At 41.7% G+C, this 23051-nt stretch overlaps 2 protein-coding genes across 3 annotated transcripts; both read right to left on the reverse strand.

Moving 5' to 3' along the window:
• Positions 1-9111: 9111 nt before the first annotated feature.
• LOC103433793 (cell division control protein 2 homolog C-like) lies at positions 9112-12100 on the reverse strand. 2 transcript variants are annotated; one of them, XM_070819802.1, is made up of 5 exons: positions 12080-12100; positions 10326-11162; positions 10151-10220; positions 9900-10038; positions 9112-9499 (listed from the first exon to the last, which is right to left on the reverse strand). In XM_070819802.1, exons 2-5 carry the CDS (start codon positions 10936-10938, stop codon positions 9407-9409), a joined length of 915 nt encoding a protein of 304 aa, XP_070675903.1. In that variant the 5' UTR covers positions 10939-11162; positions 12080-12100; the 3' UTR covers positions 9112-9406.
• Positions 12101-17913: 5813 nt separating this feature from the next.
• Positions 17914-21930, reverse strand: LOC103433797 (2,3-bisphosphoglycerate-independent phosphoglycerate mutase-like). Its single transcript, XM_029101356.2, has 10 exons — positions 21714-21930; positions 21351-21532; positions 21087-21214; positions 20758-20908; positions 20454-20657; positions 19543-19967; positions 18987-19179; positions 18805-18900; positions 18519-18674; positions 17914-18376 (listed from the first exon to the last, which is right to left on the reverse strand). Exons 2-10 carry the CDS (start codon positions 21510-21512, stop codon positions 18212-18214), a joined length of 1680 nt encoding a protein of 559 aa, XP_028957189.2. The 5' UTR covers positions 21513-21532; positions 21714-21930; the 3' UTR covers positions 17914-18211.
• Between the last annotated feature and the right edge of the window lie 1121 nt (positions 21931-23051).

Raw genomic sequence — 23051 nt, forward strand, 5'->3', positions numbered from 1 at the left:
GAAGAAAAATGATGAGAAACAAAGTAGGGAGAGAGAGAGAGAGAGAGAGAGAGAGAGAGAGAGAGAGAGAATCGGTGGAGTGAGTTTATATTTGGTGGGAAATTTTGATGTGGTTTTTTGGTCAGAGGATTTGAGGGACTTGTTCTGTTTGGAGGTTTGTGAGTTGTGAAATAAACCTTAATTTTATGGAGGGGTTCAAATGTTGCCAACCAATTAGGACCAGAAAATAAGCACCCCACAACCTTTCCCCGACTTAGATGGGCTGTTTTTTCCATGGAGAATGGATAATTAGGCTGTAAATGATCTTGATAATGAGACCGATCATAACCAAATTGACTACCGTCTTGTTTAGTTTGGTCAGTACGACAAGCAGAAAATTCTAGCATGATGGTAACACTGTCACCCAACAATATTTATATATCAATATACACCTTAGGTTTATGAAATATCAAATTTGTCGTCCTTTAAGACATCAGACATGGATTAGTTAGCCTGGTATGATCGTCACTTAAATTTTTTCCCATAAATGATGTTTTCCATAGTATTAATTTTCTTAGGTCAAAAACCAAATCACATGGTTAAAACTATTAATAGGATATCCAAAGTGTTGGCGTGAGTTAACAATAATACAATAGGAATGTAATTCTGTTTTCTACTTTGGGTATAACTCTTCTTTTATATCTTTAATATTCCTTGTAGTATAAGAATTGAGTATGTATATATATGTGTTGCTTCCTATGAAAGAAGAATATAAAGAAATATATTGAAACCCTAAAATTAATTTTATATTGGCATCAGAGTAGGTTTCCGCTGATCCCTCATATTCATTCACTGCCGACTTGGGATTTAATTGTTGGCTGCCTAATAGCCATATGTAACCAAAAACCACATCCAAGCCCAAGGTTTCGAAGCAAGAAACCTTCCCTCAATCCTAATCTAGAAAAATCTTTTCCAAAATAAATAAAAAATCTAGAAATCAACCACCAAGTTCCAAGGTTTCGAAGCAAGAAACCTTCACGTGTAATCTCAATCCCCAAAAAAATAAATAAATAAATAAACAAAGTCATGGAAAATTTAAACAACGCCGCTTCCATGGTTGAACAAGTTTCTTTTCTCATTGGGGGATCACTTGTCTCCAGCAAGCCTTGCAGCAAATCTCCGTGCCAGCTTGCAGAGAGCACATGCACAGGTGCTGGGCCATCCGCTGACATCAACAGTTACAACATTCATGTGGGCTCGCAGAGCCCATCAGCAGACAACTTGGACACCGATTTGGACCTAGATAATTTGGGCCAGCAGCTGTCACTATTAAACTTTATGTCGTCCCAAGAGCAATCCGATGATCCACGCAACACAGGCACTATTTTAATGGCATATGTTAATTTTGATACAAGTTGGATTATTGATTCTGGAGCCACTGATCATATGACTTGTGATCGTACTTTATTTAGCTCTACAACACCACCACCACGGGATAGTATTGTCACTGCTAATGGAGGTGTTGCTTAGGTTACAAGGATGGGTTCGATAGCACTCACTCCTACTCTCTCCTTACATAATTGCTTACTTGTTCCCGCACTTTCTAGCGACTTATTATCTGTGGGACAAGTTACTGAGCAATTAAATTGTGTTGTGCAACTTCAAGATATTCAGACTCAAAAAGTCATTGGGCGTGGTACTAAGAGGATAGGGTTGTACTATGTTTATGAAATTATACAAAGTCGTGTTCATAAAGTTCAAGGTAGTGATAGTGGAAAGTTGAAGACTATTCAGTTGTGGCATTGTCGTCTTGGTCATGCTTCCTTCGGTTATTTGCGAAAATTACTTCCATCATTATTTGGTAATATTTCAGATTCTTTCACCGACAAAATCGAGGAAAACCACCAGACATGTACTCTCCAAAAGGAAAGGTGCGGTATTCCATTTCAAACTATGTCTTTACTCATCAACTTTCACCGAAATACTGTGCATTTGTTCAGCAAATGGAAACCATCAAAATACCCACCAGAGTGGAGGAAGCTTTGAAATATTCGAAATGGACAGAAGCAATGCAAGTTGAAATGGAAGCACTACAAAATAATAATACATGGAGTGTGGTCCCACTTCCCAAAGTAAAGAAATCAGTGGGGTGTAAGTGGGTGTTCACCATTAAACATAAGGCAAATGGAATAATGGATAGATACAAGGCGAGGCTAGTGGCGAAAGGTTTTACCCAAATCTTTGGGGTTGATTATCAGGAGACTTTTGCTCCTGTTGCAAAGATGAATATCACTAGAGTTTTATTATCTCTTGTTGTGTACTGTGACTGGCCTCTGAGACATTTTGATGTTAAAATGTTTTCGCCTAAGCCGATCAAAGACATAATATATGGAGTGCAAGTTCAGTGCAAATGGAGGCCAAAACGAGTTAGGGGTGAGGATCGGAGATCAAGAAATACCAAAGAGCGACCGTTTTCGTTACCTAGGATCTATCTTGCAAAAGAACGGAGAATTAGATGGAGATCTCAACCATAGAATACAAGCTGGATGGATGAAGTGGAAGAGTGCATCCGGCGTGTTGTGTGACCGCCGTATGCCACTGAAGCTCAAGGGAAAATTTTATAGGACGGCAATAAGGCCGGCGATGCTGTATGGCACAGAATGTTGGGCGATGAAGCATCAACACGTACAAAAAATGGGTGTAGCGGAGATGAGGATGCTTCGTTGGATGTGTGGGCACACGAGAAAGGATAAGATTAGGAATGAGGATATCCGGGGTAAAGTAAGAGTAGCCGAAATTGAAGGAAAGATGAGAGAAAATCGGTTACGGTGGTTTGGACATGTGCAAAGAAGGCCTACTGACGATCCGATTAGAAGATGTGACTATGGGACAGAGGTTCAGGGCCGAAGGGGTAGAGGAAGACCTAGGAAAACTTTGGAAGAGACCCTAAGAAAAGACTTAGAGTACTTGGATCTACCGGAGGACATGACACAGGACAGAACACAATGGCGTTCTAAGATTCATATAGCCGATCCCACTCAGTGACTTGGATTTTCCAAGTCTCCAACCGAGAAGTTTTCCTCACTCGGGAAATTAAGGGAACACTACCTCAACCTACATGCTCCACTCACAAAGCTTCAACATACAAGCTTCAACAAAAGAAAATTCAAAGAACTTAGCGAAGAAGGCTTCGGTGTATTTAACACAATACGTTGAAATGAAGGAAAGCTTATTTATTGATATCCCCGATAAGTTACAAATATGTACATATACTTGAGTCAAAATAAACAAACAAGAGGGAGCCTTCACAAATGTTGCTTAGGAGAAGTCTCAGCAGTCGGTAGAGCCCCAGAAAGAGAAGGCACCGGAGGGGGATCATTCGGAGCCTCAGTACTAGATAGAACCCTAGAAGGATGAGGCATCAGAGGTTGATCATTTGGAGTTTCATTACGCGGTACAGCCCCAGAAGACGAAGGCAATAAATGCCTTTGGAACAAACCCACAAATCTCTGATGATCAAGTAAAACCTGACCATCAGATTCCTTCATCTGGTCAAGCTTCCTCTTCATGTTTGTAGCATAGTCATGTGCGAGCCGGTGCAACTGTTTATTCTCATACTTGAGCCCTCTAATCTCCTGTTTGAGACTCATCACTTCAGCCGCCAATGATTCAACTTGGCGGGTTCGAGCAAATAGGCGTTGGGCCATATTAGACACAGAACCTGCACACTGAACACTGAGAGCCAGAGAATCCTTAACAGCCAACTCATCAGACCGTTTGGAAAGTAGTTTGTTATCTTTGGGAGTGAGAAGGTTCATGGCCACTACCGCAGCGGTCATATCATTCTTCATCACGGAATCCCCAACGGTAAGAAGACCAGTAGGGGAGACGAAGGATGGGCGCCATATGTTGTCTGGAGAAGGCGGGCCTGCCTCTTCAACAAGGTTCAAGTCAAAACGACGGTCGGAGGGGCCAGACATTTTCAAAGGTGTTGAAGAGAGAAGAGGTCGGACAAATCAAGATCTTAGAAGTGCAAGAATGGAGCTTCTACTGGTGGATATTCAAGTGTGTTTTGGAACTTAATGTCAGCCCCTATAAAAATCTGCACTCGACGAAGCTTCAGAAATCGAAGAGGCGTTTGCTTTCTCAAAAGCTGGGCTGCTCAAAGACCACGAAGGCCGATCTCAGAAATCGAATAGGCTTGCTTTCTCAAAAGCTGGGCTGCTCAAAGACCACGAGGGCCGATCTCAGAAATCGAAGAGGCACCTACTTTTCCAGCCTTGTCAGCACCTGTCACACGCACACTCAGCTTTGCGGAAATTATGGGCATTCTGTCGAAGATTTCTGGCGAAGTAGAAAGCACATGAATCGTACTGTTCAATCACCCACTTCCCACACGCAACAGTAGCTCATGGGTATCACAGATAACTTTGCCAAAGTTCTCTGACAAAGTTGAGACACGTGAAGCTTGCAGCTCCTACTACATCGCTCTGACCAAGAAGGGTAAAATAATAGCAAAGAAACAACACTAACAAAGTTTAGATACATAAATTTTGAAGGTCTAGCTACCATATTATTACCCACAAGGGTAAAGGAACAGTACCACTGCTGGATAATTGGAAAGTCCCGGTGTGTCAACCTCTGTGCTTCGTGGCAAGGTAGACTAGCAAACATGCTGAACCTTTACTCACATTCGAGAAAACACTCCCAACAAGATTGCTTGATCCAAAATCGAAGAGGAACCGCCCTCCGAATCTCGAGAGCCAGACTCCCAACATGATTACTTTCTCAAAAATCGAAGAGAGGGTAAAGGAACAGTACCACTGCTGGATAATTGGAAAGTCCCTGTGTGTCAACCTCTGTGCTTCGTGGCAAGGTAGACTAGCAAACATGCCGAACCTTTACTCACATTCGAGAAAACACTCCCAACAAGATTGCTTGCTCCAAAATCGAAGAGACACCGCCCTCCGAATCTCGAGAGCCAGACTCCCAACATGATTACTTTCTCAAAAATCGAAGAGAGGGTAAAGGAACAGTACCACTGTTGGATAATTGGAAAGTCCCTGTGTGTCAACCTCTGTGCTTCGTGGCAAGGTAGACTAGCAAACATGCCCAACCTTTACTCACATTCGAGAAAACACTCCCAACAAGATTGCTTACTCCAAAATCGAAGAGGCACCGCCCTCCAAATCTCGAGAGCCAAACTCCCAACATGATTACTTTCTCAAAAATCGAAGAGACACCGCTCTCCGAATCTCGAGAGCCAGACCCCCAACAAGATTGCTTTCTCAAAAATCGAAGAGGCATCGTTCTCCGAATCTCGAGAGCCAGATCCCCGACAGGATTGCTTGTTCAAAAACCGAAGAGGCACCACTTTCCCAACTTCAAGAGGTGGATCTCCTTGGATAAAGCTTGTCTGTAATCTTCACACGCAACATCAGCTTTCCAGATACCACAGACCATTTTTTCAAAGTGCTCTGACAGAATTAAAACATGTAAAGCTGGCAGCTCCCACTACCGTGCTATAACCAAGCAGGGTAAAGGAATAGCATTATTACTTGATGTTAGGGAGACTCCTATATATGTCGACCTCCATCCCCAACGGACAGGCAGACCTGCAAAAATGCTCAACCCTTCCTCTTATCTGAGAGGGCACTCCCAACGAAGCCTTTCAAAATATTCAGCTTTCTTTCCCCCCGATAACACCTCTGTAAACAAGCTATACTAGAGCAAGAATATCTCATATCATCAGGGTTAAAAGCAAGAGTATCCCATATCATGCTTTTTCCCTGTCTTTTCATTTGGCCTTGTTCTTACCTGCAAGACAAGGAGAAAGAGAGCAATCAGTCAGCGCTTGGAATCAAGCTTCCAGCCAGGAACTGACTGCCTGGAACCCCTTACCTGATTATTTACCTGGCATTGCTCTCGAGTACTCATCTTCAACATCTTATGCTTCCAGGGAAGATACCGCATCTGCCTGAGGAACAGATAAGGCAAGTGAGAAGGATACAAGGAAGCATGTGGAGACAAGCGTAACAACACACGTGCCGATACATCCACTACTCTGTCAAAAGCAAAAGTATCCCATATCAGCAGGGTCGAACGTACTCTAGATTTGATGGACTTGTTTTGACCCTCAAATTCTTCAGTCGGCCTTATACTCTGGAGGAAACCAGAAAACCCTCCAGCCCAGTTCAAGAATAAGCATGTGGAAAGTTACTTCTTCAAAAGCAAAAGTATCCCATATCATCTCTTCTCATTTTTCTTCTCTTTATCCTTCATGCTGCCTGCAAGATAGGGAGAATGTGAACAATCAGCCGGAGCTCTGATTGCTTACCTCGTCTGTCACCTCTTTCAGCAGATCCCCTAGCTCGGCGACTTGGGGGACTCCTACTACATGGTTTGTATCGCGCTTGACCAAGCCTGAAACTACAAGTAAGCTTCAAGTGAAATTGATACATTACCTTGTGCATCTCCACCAGTTACAGATACCACCCCTGGATGGAGGAAGAGTACTTCCAGAGAAGATGTCAAATCTACCTATGAGACAGATAAGGCAAGTCAAGACGATACCACACTCCGGTACTTAGAAGTTTCGTGGTTACGAGATCATTCTCCCACAATATTTCCTAATGTCATTTGTACTAAATCATTCACTTGTACTCACTAAAGGAGAGCTTGAACCTACGTACTTGTGTAAACCCTTCACAATTAATGAGAACTCCTCTATTCCGTGGACGTAGCCAATCTGGGTGAACCACGTACAGCTTGTGTTTGCTTTCTTATCTCTACCCATTTATATACTTATCCACACTAATGACCGGAGCAATCTAGCGAAGATCACAAAAAGTGACCGTTTTCGCTACCTAGGATCTATCTTGCAAGAGAACGGAGACTTAGATGGAGATCTCAACCATAGAATACAAGATGGATGGATGAAGTGTAAGAGTGCATCCGGTGTGTTGTGTGACCGTCGTAGGCCACTGAAGCTCAAGGAAAAATTTTATAGGACGGCAATAAGGCCGCGATGTTGTATGGCATAGAATGTTGGGCGGTGAAGCATCAACACGTACACAAAATGGGTGTAGCGGAGATGAGGATGCTTCGTGGGATGTATGGGCACACGAGAAAGGATAAGATTGGGAATGAGGATATCCGAGGTAAAGTAAGAGTAGCCAAAATTGAAGGAAATATGAGAGAAAATCGGTTCCGGTGGTTTGGACATGTGCAAAGAAGGCCTACTGACGCTCCGGTTCGAAAATGTGACTACGGGACAGAGGTTCAGGGCCGAAGGGGTAGAGGAAGACCTAGGAAAACTTTGGAAGAGACCCTAGGAAAAGACTTGAGTACTTGGATCTAACGGAGGACATGACACAAAACCGAGCGCAATGGCGTTCTAGGATTCATATAGCCGACTCCACTTAGTGGGAAAAGGCTTTGTTGTTGTTGTTGTTGTGGTGATTTAGAGGAAGATGTGTATATGGATACTCCATCAGGTTATGACGCTGCGAACTCCATTGGGAAAGTGTGTAGACTTTGAAAGGCACTGTATGGCCTTAAACAATCACTCAGAGCATGGTTTGGGCGGTTCACCCAGGCAATGAAGAAGTATGTGTATCGACAGGGAAACGCATACCATACATTGTTCATCAAATGCAAGGATGGCAAGGTAACTCTGCTTATCATATATGTAGATGATATGATTGTCACAGGTGATAATACAACGGAAATCGAACGTCTGCAAGGGCATTTGTCTTCTGAGTTTGAGATGAAAGATCTTGGAGGACTTAAATACTTCTTGGGAATTGAAGTGGCTAGGTCTCAGGAAGGAATATACTTATCTCAGAAGAAGTATGTATTGGATCTTTTGTTTGAAACTTGTATGTTAGGGTGTAAACCAATGGATACACCTATTGTGCTTTCATCTAGTAATTTATCAGGATCAAGTCCCAGTGAATAGGAAACGGTATCAAAGATTGGTAGGGCAATTGATTTATTTGTCGGTTACAAGGTCAGATATTACTTACGCAGTAAGTGTGGTGAGTCAATTTATGCATGCTTCTAGTAAGGATCATATGACAGCAGTAATGAGGATTGTGAGTTACTTAAAAGGAGCTCCAGGAAAAGGGTTGATATATAGAAAGCATAGGCATATATAGGTGAAAGGGTATACCGATGCAGATTGGGATAGAAATATCACTGATCGGCGTTCTATGTCAGGATACTTCACATTTGTAGTTGGTAATCTTGTGACACGGAGAAGTAAAAAGCAAGATGTGGTAGCAAGGTCTTCCACCAAGGCTGAGTACAGAGGTATGGCACATGGTATTTGTTAGCTTCTATGGCTTCGGATTCTACTCACTGAGATAGGGTTTAAACCAAAAGGTTCTATGTTGTTGTACTGTGATAATCAAGCAGCATGGGATATAGCTAACAATCCGGTGCAGCATGATATGACCAAACATGTTGAGGTGGATAGACATTTTATCAAAGAAAAGTTGGATGTTAAGTTGGTTGATGACATTTTATCAAAGAAAAGTTGGATGTTAAGTTGGTTGACATTCCGTACGTGAAGACAGAAGAACAGTTGGCAGATATTCTAACTCATGCAGTTTCTGCAAAAAGGTTTCAAGACTCACTCGACAAGTTAGACCTAGGTGATATCTATGCACCAATTTGAGGGGGAGTGTTGGCATGAGTCAACAATAATACAATAGGAATGTAATTGTGTTTCCTAGTTTGGGTATAACTCTCCTTTTATGTCTTTAATATTCCATGTAGTACAAGGATTGAGTATGTATATATATGTATTGCCTCCTATGAGAGAAGAATATAGAGAAATATATTGAAACCCTCAAATTAGTTTTATCTACCTAATCACATGGTTAACATTATTAATAGGGTGTCCAAAGAACCTAATCATCTTTGATTTTACCAGTTTGTCGGCCCCCAATTATAAGTTCTTGTTGATCACGACTTACAGGAACTAGGCTATCTACCTCTTTTAACATCGTTTTCACATTCAATAATTCCAGGGGCATTCACTACACATCTCACTGGTGATCGCTTTTAGAGCCCCTCTTTTCAATGTTTCAGCAATACAAAGAACGATTCTTGAATCGATAAAGGAGATTCATAAACAGGAAATTTCCATTTTTTTATCTTCTTCGCTATCGTCAACCGCAGTTGCGAATTTGATTGATTAGCATTACTCAAATAACAATACTTAAAAACGATGATTTGTCCAACAAGGATAACCACACTGATTTACAGGGATGCAAACATCATACGATAATTTCGAATCACCAAGATGATGACGGCTGACTTCCCCCGACAACAGTTGAAAAACGGCAAGGCAGCACTGAATTCATCTCTTCCTAGGTTTGAGAAAGCACTTCATAGCATCTTTGTGTTCATAAGTGAAACTTCAGAACTGAGACTTGTCGAGGGTGTCGAAATAGGGGTGGTCAAGGGCAGCTTTCGCGGAGATTCGCTCAGCTGGATCGTATTTAAGCATTTTCTGCATAATCCAAAAGCAAGACAGTATTAGACTGATCCAATGACGACACATTTTGTTAAACAACTTGACCGTTACAAGTTTACGGTACTCATTCATCACAAGACTTGAAAACAATCTGTCGCGTATGGACCAGACAACCAATTACACAACAAAGCTACACGTTGATTCAAGCTCCACGATTTCTAATTGACGTTGAAAAATGAAAATAGCCTTCGAGAACACCATGTTCTTGAAAAAAAAATCAGAGTTAAGAAATGAGATTAAGCATTCCAAGAAACTTATATGATGCATAGATGGATGCTGGCTAAGTTCTTGAAGAACGCTGTTGAGAAGACTAAACACATCGTTGGTTTCTAAGCGACAAGTTAATCGAAGCATGGAATGATCGAAGAAAACTTACGGCTAGGAGGTCAACTCCTTCAGGCTCCAAAGCAGGAACAGCGCGAGCCAAGTTCTGAGGCTCCCACTGCGGATACACGTGCCAATCTCGCAGAGAAGAAACTCCTGGCCACTGCTTGTCAGATGGTGTTCCTAGCAGCCTACACATATAGTAAAACAGTAGCAAGTAAAGATTTGATCTTTTCCTTCTTCACATTCCCAAAAATTGGATTCGAGAAACGCGAAAAATGAGGGGAAACATAACACAAACACCTGAAAATGTGAAGCAACTGCTGGAACTCAGAATCTCCCGGAAAAAGAGCCTGCCTCCTCGCCATCTCCGCTGCAATTTAGCATAATCGTTCAAATTAGTTAACTAATTAATCAATTAAAGCATTGAATCGAAATGAAATTGAAGAATTCGTGAGAGGGAGTAAGAAAGGAGTACCGAAGATGCATCCTACGGACCACATATCAACGCCGGTGGAGTAGTGAGCCGAACCGAGCAGAACCTCGGGCGCTCTGTACCAGAGAGTAACAATTTCGTGCGTGTAGCTCTTGAGAGGCACAGTGAATGCGCGGCCGAGTCCGAGATCAGCGATCTTCAGAATCCCCCTTTCCTTGTCAAGAAGCAGATTCTGCGGCTTCAGATCGCGGTGGAGGACGCCGTGGGAGTGGCAGTGCGCCACCCCCTTGCACAGCTGGTACATAAAGCTCTGCACCAGCGACGGTGGCATCGGCCCAGGATTCGGCCCCTTTCTGTGTGAATCGATGAACTTCTTGAGATCGGTGTCCAAATACTCGAACACCAAGTACAGGACGGGCTTCCCCTCTTTGCTGTCGACGTGTTCGACGCAGAGCAATCGGACAATGTAGAGCGACTGAGAGAGCATCTGGAGGAGCGAGACCTCGCGGAGGGCGGTGGGCGGCACGCCCTCCTCGTCCATCTCAAGGCGCGTCTTCTTCAGCGCCACCAACTGCCCGGTGGCTTTGTCTTTCGCCTTGTAGACCTTGCCGTACGTGCCTTCGCCGACCTTCTCGAGCTTCTCGTACTTCTCCATTTCTGAGAGATCGCGAAATCAGAAACCCTAAAAATTTGAATTTTCTGGTGTCTCGTTTTTCCGGATCGAAATCGGACCGTCCGTTTTCTGTTAGGGGTTAAAATTTTTGAATTTAAAGGAGGCGGAAAGGAGAGTGGGGGGGACGACTCCAACGGAACGGAAAGTAAAGAGGGCCACGCGTCGTTGCGATGTTGTTAGAAATTTGAATTCGCTTGCCTCCTCGTCTTTCAATGTTTGGATAAACGGTCGGTTTACTCCCTGAACTTTCACATCACTTTCGATTTTTCCCCTGAACTTTTCTATTGGAAAATTAAGGACTCAAACTAATTTTTTTAGCCAATTTGCCCCCTACCGTTAGTTTTTCATATATTCCATCCATATTTCCGTTAAGTGAGACCATGTGCATAACATGTTAGGATAGTTAAGTCATTTCAATTTAAAAATGATTAAAAACTGAAAATAAATAATAATAATAATTTTCTCTCTATTTTTTCCCGCTAATTCCTATCCTCAATTTTAATTTTCCCTCTCATTCCTATGCATGAGAAATAACATATGGTGTTATTGTCTTCATAAGTAGCTAAGTTAATCTTTTTTTTGAAGCATGTACTACCATTTTTATTTTCTCTAACAAATTAATAATTTGACAAATGCTCATGGTGTTATTGTCTCCAAAGCAGTGCATTAATATAAGAAACATGTCCATAAAAAAAACTAGGGTTTCTTATATTAATGCACTGCTTTGGAGACAATAGCACCATTAGCATTTGTCAAATTATTAATTTGTTAGAGAAAATAAAAATGGTAGACAATAACACCATATGTCATTTCTCATGCATAGGAATGAGAGGGAAAAATAAAATCGAGGATAGGAATTAGCGGGAAAAAATAGAGGGAAAGTTTTGCTTTTTTTATTATTTTCAGTTTTTTAATCATTTTTAAGAGTGAAATAACTTAATTACCCTAACATTTTGTGCACATGGTCTCACTTAACGGAAATATGGATGGAATATATGAAAAACTAACGGTAGGGGGCAAATTGGCTAAAAAAATTAGTTTGAGTCCTTAATTTTCCAATGGAAAAGTTCAGGGAGGAAATCGAAAGTGATGTGAAAGTTCAGGGGGTAAACCGATAGTTTACTCTTCAATGTTTTACTATATTGACTTTTTATCTTTTATTTTTTGGAAAAAAAAAGATATGAGTCGATGGCTTCAATACGTCAGTTTACCATTCCGAGGACTGAAGACTCACAAAGGCCATGGCCACCATCATGGCAGTAACCAACATAAGGATCAAACCCAATACTTATGGTGTGGAATATAGACGTAAAATTCTTTTCCAACTCTAGGCCATCTCGTAGTGGTTGAAAATATATTGACATTTCAATTACCAAAACGTGGATTAACATTCACGTGTTTTAGTCGATTTTAAAAATTCGTACTTAAATCATTGTTTAATCTATTATTTTCACATTCGCCTCGCTACAACAACAACAACAACAACAACAACAAAGCCTTTTCCCACTAAGTGGGGTCGGCTATATGAATCCTAGAACGCCATTGTGCTCAGTTTTGTGTCATGTCCTCCGTTAGAACCAAGTACTCTAAGTCTTTTCTTAGAGTCTCTTCCAAAGTTTTCCTAGGTCTTCCTCTACCCCTTTGGCTCTGAACCTCTGTCCCGTAGTCACATCTTCGAACCGGAGTGTCAGTAGGCCTTCTTTGCACATGTCCAAATCACCGGAACCGATTTTCTCTCATCTTTCCTTCAATTTCGGCCACTCCTACTTTACCTCGAATATCCTCATTTCCAATCTTATCATTTCTTGTGTGCCCACACATCCCACGAAGCATCCTCGTCTCCGCCACACCCATTTTGTGTACGTGTTGATGCTTCACCGCCCAACATTCTGTGTCATACAACATCGCTGGCCTTATTGCCGTCCTATAAAATTTTCCCTTGAGCTTCAGTGGCCTACGACGGTCACACAACCTGCCGGATGCACTCTTACACTTCATCTATCCAACTTCTATTCTATGGTTGAGATCTCTCTCTAATTCTCCGTTCTCTTGCACGATATATCCTAGGTAGCGAAAACGGTCGCTTTTTGTGATCTTCGCTAGATTGCTCCGATCATTAGTGTGGATAAGTATATAAATGGATATAGATAGGAAAGCAAACACAAGATGTACGTGGTTCACCCAGATTGGCTACGTCCACGGAATAGAGGAGTTCTCATTAATTGTGAAGGGTTTACACAAGTACATAGGTTCAAGCTTTCCTTTAGTGAGTACAGGTGAATGATTTAGTACAAATGACATTAGGAAATATTGTGGGAGAATGATCTCGTAATCACGAAACTTCTAAGTATCGGAATGTGTTATCGTCTTGACTTGCCTTATCTGTCTCATAGGTAGATGTGGCATCTTCTCTGGAAGTACTCTTTCTCCATCCAGGGGTGGTATCTTTAACTGATGGAGATGCACAAGGTAATGTATCAATTTCACTTGAAGCTTACTTGTAGTTTCAGGCTTGGTCAAGCGCGATACAAACCATGTAGTAGGAGTCCCTCAAGTTGCCGAGCTAGGGGATTTGCTGAAAGAGGTGACAGACAAGGTAAGCAATCAGAGCTCCGGCTGATTGTTCACATTCTCCCTATCTTGCAGGCAGCATGAAGGATAAAGAGAAGAAAAATGAGAAGAGATGATATGGGATACTTTTGCTTTTGAAGAAGTAACTTTCCACAGGCTTATTCTTGAACTGAGCTGGAGGGTTTTCTGGTTTCCTCCAGAGTATAAGGCCGACTGAAGAATTTGAGGGTCAAAACAAGTCCATCAAATCTAGAGTACGTTCGACCCTACTGATATGGGATACTTTTGCTTTGACAGAGTAATGGATGTATCGGCACGTGTGCTGTTACGCTTGTCTCCACATGCTTCCTTGTATCCTTCTCACTTGCCCTATCTGTTCCTCAGGCAGATGCGGTATCTTCCCTGGAAGCATAAGATGTTGAAGATGAGTACTCGAGAGCAATGCCAGGTAAGTAAGTTCCAGGCAGTCAGTTCCTGGCTGGAAGCTTGATTCCAAGTGCTGACTGATTGCTCTCTTTCTCCTTGTCTTGCAGGTAAGAACAAGGCCAAAGGAAAAGACAGGGAAAAAGTATGATATGGGATACTCTTGCTTTTAACCCTGATGATATGAGATATTCTTGCTCTAGTATAACTTGTTTGCAGAGGTATTATCGGGGGGAAAGAAAGCTGAATATTTCGAAAGGCTTCGTTGAGAGTGCCCTCTCATATATGAGGAAGGGTTGAGCATTTTTGCAGGTCTGTCTGTCCGTTGGGGATGGAGGTTGACATATATAGGAGTCTCCTTAACAACAAGTAATAATGCTATTCCTTTACCCTGTCAGAGCACTTTGAAAAAGTGGTCTGTGGTATGTGGAAAGCTGATGTTGCGTGTGAAGATTACAGACAGCTTTATCCAAGGAGATCCGGCTCTTGTAGTTGGGAAAGTGTTGCCTCTTCGGTTTTCGAACAAGCAATCCTATCAGGGATCTGGCTCTCGAGATTCGGAGAACGATGTCTCTTCGATTTTTGAGAAAGCAATCATTCTGGGGGTCTGGCTCTCGAGATTCGGAGAGCGGTGTCTCTTCGATTTTTGGGAAAGTAATCATGTTGGGAGTCTGGCTCTCGAGATTCGGAGGGCGGTGCCTCTTCAATTTTGGAGCAAGCAATCTTGTTGGGAGTGTTTTCTCGAATGTGAGTAAAGGTTGGGCATGTTTGCTAGTCTACCTTGCCACGAAGCACAGAGGTTGACACACAGGGACTTTCCAATTATCCAGCAATGGTACTGTTCCTTTACCCTCTCTTCGATTTTTGAGAAAGTAGTCATGTTGGGAGTCTGGCTCTCGAGATTCGGAGGACGGTGCCTCTTCGATTTTGGAGCAAGCAATCTTGTTGGGAGTGTTTTCTCGAATGTGAGTAAAGGTTGGGCATGTTTGCTAGTCTACCTTGCCACGAAGCACAGAGGTTGACACACAGGGACTTTCCAATTATCCAGCAGTGATACTGTTCCTTTACCCTTGTGGGTAATAATATGGGGTAGCTAGACCTTCAAAATTTATGTGTCTAAACTTTGTTAGTGCTGTTTCTTTGCTATTCTTTTACCCGTCTTGATCAGAGCGATGTAGTGGAAGCTGCAAGCTTCACGTGCTCAACTTTGGCAGAGAACTTTGGCAAAGTTATCTGTGATACACATGAGCTACTATTGCGTATGGGAAGTGGGTGATTGAACAGTAAGACTCATGTGCTTTCTACTTCACCAGAAGTCTTCGACAGAATGCCCATAATTTCCACAAAGCTGAGTGTGCGTGTGACAGGTGCTGCCAAGGCTGGAAAAGTAGGTGCCTCTTCGATTTCTGAGATCGGCCCTCGTGGTCTCTGAGCAGCCCAACTTTTGAGAAAGCAAGCGCCTCTTCGATTTCTGAGATCGGCCTTCGTGGTCTTTGAGCAGCTCAACTTTTGAGAAAGCAGACGCCTCTTCGATTTCTGAGATCGACCCTCGTGGTCTCTGAGCAGCCCAGCTTTTGAGAAAGCAAACGCGTCTTCGATTTCTGAGCAGGCGCCTCTTCGATTTCTGAAGCTCCGTCGAGTGCAGATTTTTATAGGGGCTGGCATTAAGTTCCAAAGCACACTTGAATCTCCACCAGTAGAAGCTCCATTCTTACACTTCTAAGATCTTGATTTGTTCGACCTCTTCTCTCTTCAACACCTTTGAAAATGTCTGGCCCTTCCGACCGTCGTTTTGACTTGAACCTTGTTGAAGAGACAGCCCCGCCTTCTCCAGACAACATATGGCGCCCGTCCTTCGTCTCCCCTACTGGTCCTCTTACCGTTGGGGATTCCGTTATGAAGAATGATATGACCGCTGCGGTGATGGCCAGGAACCTTCTCACTCCCAAAGATAACAGACTACTTTCCAAACGATCTGATGAGTTAGCTGTTAAGGATTCTCTGGCTCTCAGTGTTCAGTGTGCAGGTTCTGTGTCTAATATGGCCCAACGCCTATTTGCTCGAACCCGCCAAGTTGAATCATTGGCGGCTGAAGTGATGAGTCTCAAACAGGAGATTAGAGGGCTCAAGCATGAGAATAAACAGTTGCACCGTCTCGCACATGACTATGCTACAAACATGAAGAGGAAGCTGGACCAGATGAAGGAATCTGATGGTCAGGTTTTACTTGATCATCAGAGATTTGTGGGTTTGTTCCAAAGGCATTTATTGCCTTCGTCTTCTGGGGCTGTACCGCGTAATGAAGCTCCAAATGATCAACCTCTGATGCCTCCTCCTTCTAGGGTTCTGTCCAGTACTGAGGCTCCGAATGATCCCCCTCCGGTGCCTTCTCTTTCTGGGGCTCTACCGACTGCTACGACTTCTCCTAAGCAACCTTTGTGAAGGCTCTCTTGTTTGTTTATTTTGACTCATGTATATGTACATATTTGTAGCTTATCGGGGATATCAATAAATATGCTTTCCTTCATTTCAACGTATTGTGTTAAATACACCAAAGCCTTCTTCGCTAAGTTCTTTGAATTTTCTTTTGTTGGAGCTTTGTGAGTGGAGCATGTAGGTTGAGGTAGTGTTCCCTTAATTTCCTGAGTGAGGAAAACTTCTCGGTTGGAGACTTGGAAAATCCAAGTCACTGAGTGGGATCGGCTACATGAATCTTAGAACGCCATTGTGCTCGGTCCTGTGTCATGTCCTTCGTTAGATCCAAGTACTCTAAGTCTTTTCTTAGAGTCTCTTCCAAAGTTTTCCTAGGTCTTCCTCTACCCCTTCGGCCCTGAACCTCTATCCCATAGTCGCATCTTCTAATCGGAGCGTCAGTAGGCCTTCTTTGCACATGTCCAAACCACCGTAACCGATTTTCTCTCATCTTTCCTTCAATTTCTGCTACTCCTACTTTACCCCGGATATCCTCATTCCTAATCTTATCCTTTCTCGTGTGCCCACACATCCAACGAAGCATCCTCATCTCCGCTACACCCATTTTGTGTACGTGTTGATGCTTCACCGCCCAACATTCTGTGCCATACAGCATCGCCGGCCTTATTGCCGTCCTATAAAATTTTCCCTTGAGCTTCAATGGCATACGGCGGTCACACAACACGCCGGATGCACTCTTCCACTTCATCCATCCAGCTTGTATTCTATGGTTGAGATCTCCATCTAATTCTCCGTTCTTTTGCAAGATAGATCCTAGGTAACGAAAACGATCGCTCTTTGGTATTTCTTGATCACCGATCCTCACCCCTAACTCGTTTTGGCCTCCATTTGCACTGAACTTGCACTCCATATATTCTGTCTTTGATCGGCTTAGGCGAAGACCTTTAGATTCCACCATTCGCCTCGCTACAAAGTATGAAAATTAATGTAAGAGTTTTCGTTGTTATTCTTGAGCGTAGAACCCCATCTTGACATTGTTGTGGGTCTCACTACTATATTTTTCACTTTTTTTAAGTTTTTGGCTTAAATATTATGTTAAATATACGTTTATTGCTCAATAAACTGTAAAATCGTTTCCAAATGCCTTATAATGTTTTCCTTAATGCTCACAAAAACTATTATGAGAATTTTTTTTTTGCATTTTTTACAAAAATACATGAGTGTTACTCACAGATTTCAGCTGATTTTAAAAATTCGTATGCAATTTCCAAACAGAAGGTTCCCGCATCATCTTTTTTACCTTCCACTCTCTTTAAAAATTCATATGCAATTTATGAGTAAACGGTGCCCCAGACTATCCTTTTTACCTTTCACACGCTCCTTATTAATTATAGTCTTTGCTCCGTTCAATTCTTTTAATTCGACAACCAAAGATTAAGAAAGGTGTGTTAAGTTAAAAAGGACGTGTGGTTCGCATGCCTTTTGCAAATCTGCAGGAAGACAAAAAAATTATAAACCGAGACTTAAACCTTCAATCCGAATAACATTGTTCTTCATAAACTGATATTTCAAGACGACACAACCTCAACGGTAATTGAGAGTGCATAAAATTGCAAAAAATATTCCATTTTTTGTATCTTTCTTGTTCTGTCATTCTCCTGAGACAATCATCCAATTACCGTACTCGCCCACGGAAGCTGCTGTGAGCAGACATTGTTCGAACTTATTTAATAAAACAAACCGTAATCGACAACCCTCTTTCCATGGCGTTCGTAAACCTATGTCAAAATTTAGGAAAAACTAGAGTGCGTTCTTTTCTCTGGCCTTCCTAGTTATCAACAACTTCGATGAGGGATGGCTCGTAGTCGCTAGGAGCCTGGAATCCATGCAGGTTCATCACAGTTGCAGCAACATTGGCCAGCCCGCCGCTAGGAAGATCCTTGCGGAAATGGACTCCGGGTACAAGTCCAGGACCTCCAATAGCAATTGGGACCTTCAAGAAAAACCAATACAATCAAAGACTGAAAACCTGTGGAATTCGACAATGTTCTATACTATGAATCTATGGTAAATCGACTGGCCACTCTTGTCGTTTGATATAAAAAATTTGACAGAAAAAATTTGGGAGTACTTACTGGCTGTAGAGTATGGGAAGTAAGAATTTGAATGTTGCCACTCTTGTCGAGAAGAGGTTGCCCAGTCTTATTTCTCTTCACCATATCCTCAGCGTTACCATGATCAGCAGTGACGACGTAAATTCCACCAACCTTCTCGATTGCATCAAGAATTATCTGCGAGTACACAATAGCAACTCAGTAAGAAGACGTGAACTTTTTCACTACAGTGAGGGGTAAGAGGAATACAAGGCAACAAGCACCAGCTTTTTGATCATATCAAGCATTCATGGTATAGCAACAGTACCTTGACGGCTTCATCAGCAGCCTTGCAAGCAACAATTGTGGCCTCAATGTCGCCTGTGTGCCCCACCATGTCGCCATTTGGAAGGTTAACACGTACCTAAGCAAAAGCAAAATATCAAATCTGAAATATTTTCTTTGGATTTAATAGAAATTCTTAGATCGCATGACTGACCTATACATTACCTGCTCAAACTTTCCACTAAGAATAGCATCCCTAGCCTTTTCAGCAATCTCGACTGCCTTCATTTTTGGCTGGACGTTGAATGTGATTCCACTATCGCTTGGAATTTCCACATACTCTTCCATTTTATCGTTAAAATAACCAGAGCGATTGCCGTTCCAGAAGAAAGTGACATGGCCAAATTTAACAGTCTCACTGTGAAAGCAAAGATTTGGAAGCAAAGAACTTATGGATTGGAAACCAAAAATTCAACCATGAAAAGAAAATTCTGGGCAAATTGGTCGAAATCAATTATTTCCCCCCACGCCCCAGATATGGCATCGAGCAAAAACAATTTTGAACAAAGAACAAAGAAACACACTGGTTGCTACTTCCAACCCATATCTGGATTTCCCTAATACAACGTCAAAATCACATTATCCCACTAAAACTGACAAAAACGGACACCTTTACATGGAATGGGGAGAAATCCTAAAGAAATTCATTATGATTTGGAGAAAACACAATCCTAACGCTTGACAGCAACACAGATAGTTTAACTTGGTGAGAAAAACAAACCTGCAGGCAAAAGTGCGGACACCGTTATATGTAAGATATTCACCAGATGTTCTATCAATCTCTGGGGGTTCTACAAGGTAATGGCTTGGAAGCTTCAGCTCACCATCATACTGAAGCATACCAGCATAACGGATTTTTGGGACTCGAACTCGATCAAACTTGTCAAAATCGGCATACTCAAGCGCCTTGGCAATCATAACCATACGGTCCGCACGGAAGTTGAATGTAACAACAGCATCACCATCCACGATTGGGCCAACAGGCTTTCCACTGTCGTCAACAATAACAAAAGGAGGTAGATACTGGTCATTGGCGTTTGGTTCCGCCCTCAACGTCTTGATAGCTTCAACTGCATTCTTAAATTTATAGGGAGCTTCACCAAGAACTTGGGCATCCCATCCTCGTTTTACAACACTCCAATCATTCTGCAAAATACCCAATCATTCATATGAACTAAACATTTTTGACAAATAGACAATAATATTGAACAGGCCAAATCTAAAATTTATTCATTCTGTTCCAGAGCAACAATTCAGATTAGTATTAACCATAAACACAAATCAATCTTATGATTCTTGGCATGGAAACTTTACCAAAATTTGGAAAGGCACGTAGTATGTTTGAATAAAAAAGCACGATAATTCTGGGAACATAAAAAAAACAAGCTAATGGAAACCCTAATAAACCCTTCTTAAGAGATTCAGAACACTTTGTAAATAGAGACTATTGACACATCCCAACTTAAGAAATAATGTTTTATTGATGCAATACGTGCAAAAGGTTTCGTAAAAAGGACGTACTTTAAACAAACTGTTATATACAATATACACACAACGGTAAAAAATACAGAAGGAAGAATTAGACCCAATCATGCTTGCAGAATGAGCGTAAGAGTTGGCTTCATTCAATACCTCATAACGATCCATGGTGACATACATACGACCACCACCAGACGCAATCTGTGCATCCACACCTTTCTCACGCAATTTCGCAAGGTCATTTTCAAGGATTTCTGCAAATCCCACACTTGAACCGTCCAGAACATCACGCCCATCAGTGAGAATATGAACACGGATCTTTTTAGCACCTTGTTCGCTAGCTCCTTTAAGCAACAACTACACCAGGAGAAAAGAATACATATGATAAAGGTGAAATTTGAAGGAGGAAAACCAAATCCAAAGAAAGAAAAAACAGAGTAGTGCTAAAAAAACTCACTAGCAATTGATCAAGCCGAGAATGAACTCCACCGTCACTCATTAAACCAATGAGATGCAATGTGTTAGTCTCAAAGGATTCCTTAACATACTTAAAACCTTCTCCCTCGAAAATTTTCCCAGAAGCAAGTGCAGCATCAACAAGCTTAGCACTATATCCATAAAAAAAAAATTAAAAAAAACCCATGATTACTCATCACAACTCACTACGAATCCAATTCTCTTAACTGACATTCATAAAACATATCGAAAACCATACAGCGAACAATACACGCATCAAATTTAACATACAGGAAGTAAAACAAACGGAAGGGAAGGCCTGGAACTCACCCCTGGGCAAAAATACGCCCGGCGCCGAGGGCATTGTGACCCACTTCACTATTGCCCATATCATCCTCTGTGGGAAGTCCCACGGCAGTTCCGTGAGCTCTCACTAACCTCCATCTTTCAGGAGCACCCTATATCCACAACACCACACACACACGCGCAATCAGTACGAATCGAAATTCAAATTCAACAACAAAAATCTGAGACTTTAAACGAACAGGGCAATCGAAATTCGAAAAACCAGATCTTTAAAATTACGAAAGTCACCTTCTTGAGCGAATCCATGACGGGGGTCTCGGCGACATGGATGCAGTTGTACTGGTCGGCGTTGGCCTCGCCCCACCCATCCAAAACGATGAGTCCGATGACCTTCCCCTTCGGCAACTTAGGGTGATCCGGCAGTTTCCAGTCGAATCCTGAGCTCCCCATTTTCCTTTTTCTCGATTTTTCTGCTTCCAACGCAAATCAAAATTCAATCATAACCCAAAGACCCACCAATTTTATGTCACAAAAATACAAATAATTCACAATCAAATTATCACTAAAAATACAAACAAATCGCACTCGATAATTAAATAAAAACAAATTTAATTAAATAAAAAATCTTAGGAATTATGAAAAATATCGAACCTTGTGGAACAGAGGAGGTGAAGAGCGCGAGAAGCAACTTATAGCTTGATCTCCCTGCGGCCGGTATATATAACGGAACCCAACAGACGGAATGGAGCTTGTTCTCGCCAGGGACTTACTTGCAAATCTGACGCCGTTGATTTTTAGTACTTTTTACCTTTCCAGGATACCACTTGGCGTGGGGGAATAGACCCGGCGGTATTTGACTCAGTGATTTGCGGTCCACGATTGTAAGGTGATCACGAAATCTTGGCGTTACACATGGCGCGTAGAGATGGAGAAGTCGCGATCGTTGGCCAAGCGGAATCCACGTGAAGTCGAAAACCAGAGGCGGGGTAATGCACGTGTTAGCTTAGCAAAGCGGTACCTGATACGCTTTGGGAAAAAAAAAGTTTTGTTCGGATTATTAAACGAATATTCTAGAAGAACCGAATTTCGTTCTAATTATGTAATTGACTGGTATTGATTAAAAAAAAAAAATTTAACGAAAAATTCCTCATATTATTTATTTTAATGTAAGAGGGAGGGATTGGGGGCTTAATCTTATAATGGATTAGTAATAATGTGATTCAAATTCGTATCTAACGAGAATCGAACATAAGACCTCTCACGTATAAGTGAAGATGATTTTATTCCTGTGACAATAAGAGAGATTTTCTGTGTGCATGAAAAAACAAGTCAGTACACTACATGTATAATACAAGTGAAGATAAACTGAAAAATATATATTATCTTTATTTGTTTTGACACATAGTAGACCGACTTGTGTTCCAAATTTATGAAAAATCTCTCCAATATGAGCACAAATACAACCAACACCATACATAATATATGATTTTTCTTCGGCCATTAATCGACAATAACAAGTGACTAATAATGATCAGCCACTAAAATTATACATATGAATGTTGTAAACTAATACGTGAAAATAGTTGATGAGCTTATTTCTTTTCAATTTCATGAAGCAAAGTATTCTAGATTCAACTCACATAAATAGCCAAGTCGAATTCAAACTTATTCAACCAAACAGAAAAATAAATATATTGTTTGTGATGTCGTTTATTCAACTTTTGGTGCTGCGTGCAGGTGCATGCGTCCAATTTTGTATATAAAAATTGAACCTTTTGTGTGCCTACTTCATGCTCTTGTTCTATTTAATTCAAGTTTTTCAACTACTTAACAAACATACTTTATATTTCAATAACGTTGAGGTCTTCGTCCACATTTTGAATTTCATTCTGGAAAGGGGCATGCATGCATTTAGGTATCGTTTGACATGCAGACGGGACGGAACGGTGAGGGTGCAAAGATGCTCTCGGATGGAAACAAGGAGAAAGA

This window comes from Malus domestica, chromosome 04 (genome assembly GCF_042453785.1).
Source record: "Malus domestica chromosome 04, GDT2T_hap1".
Classification (NCBI taxonomy): domain Eukaryota; kingdom Viridiplantae; phylum Streptophyta; class Magnoliopsida; order Rosales; family Rosaceae; genus Malus; species Malus domestica.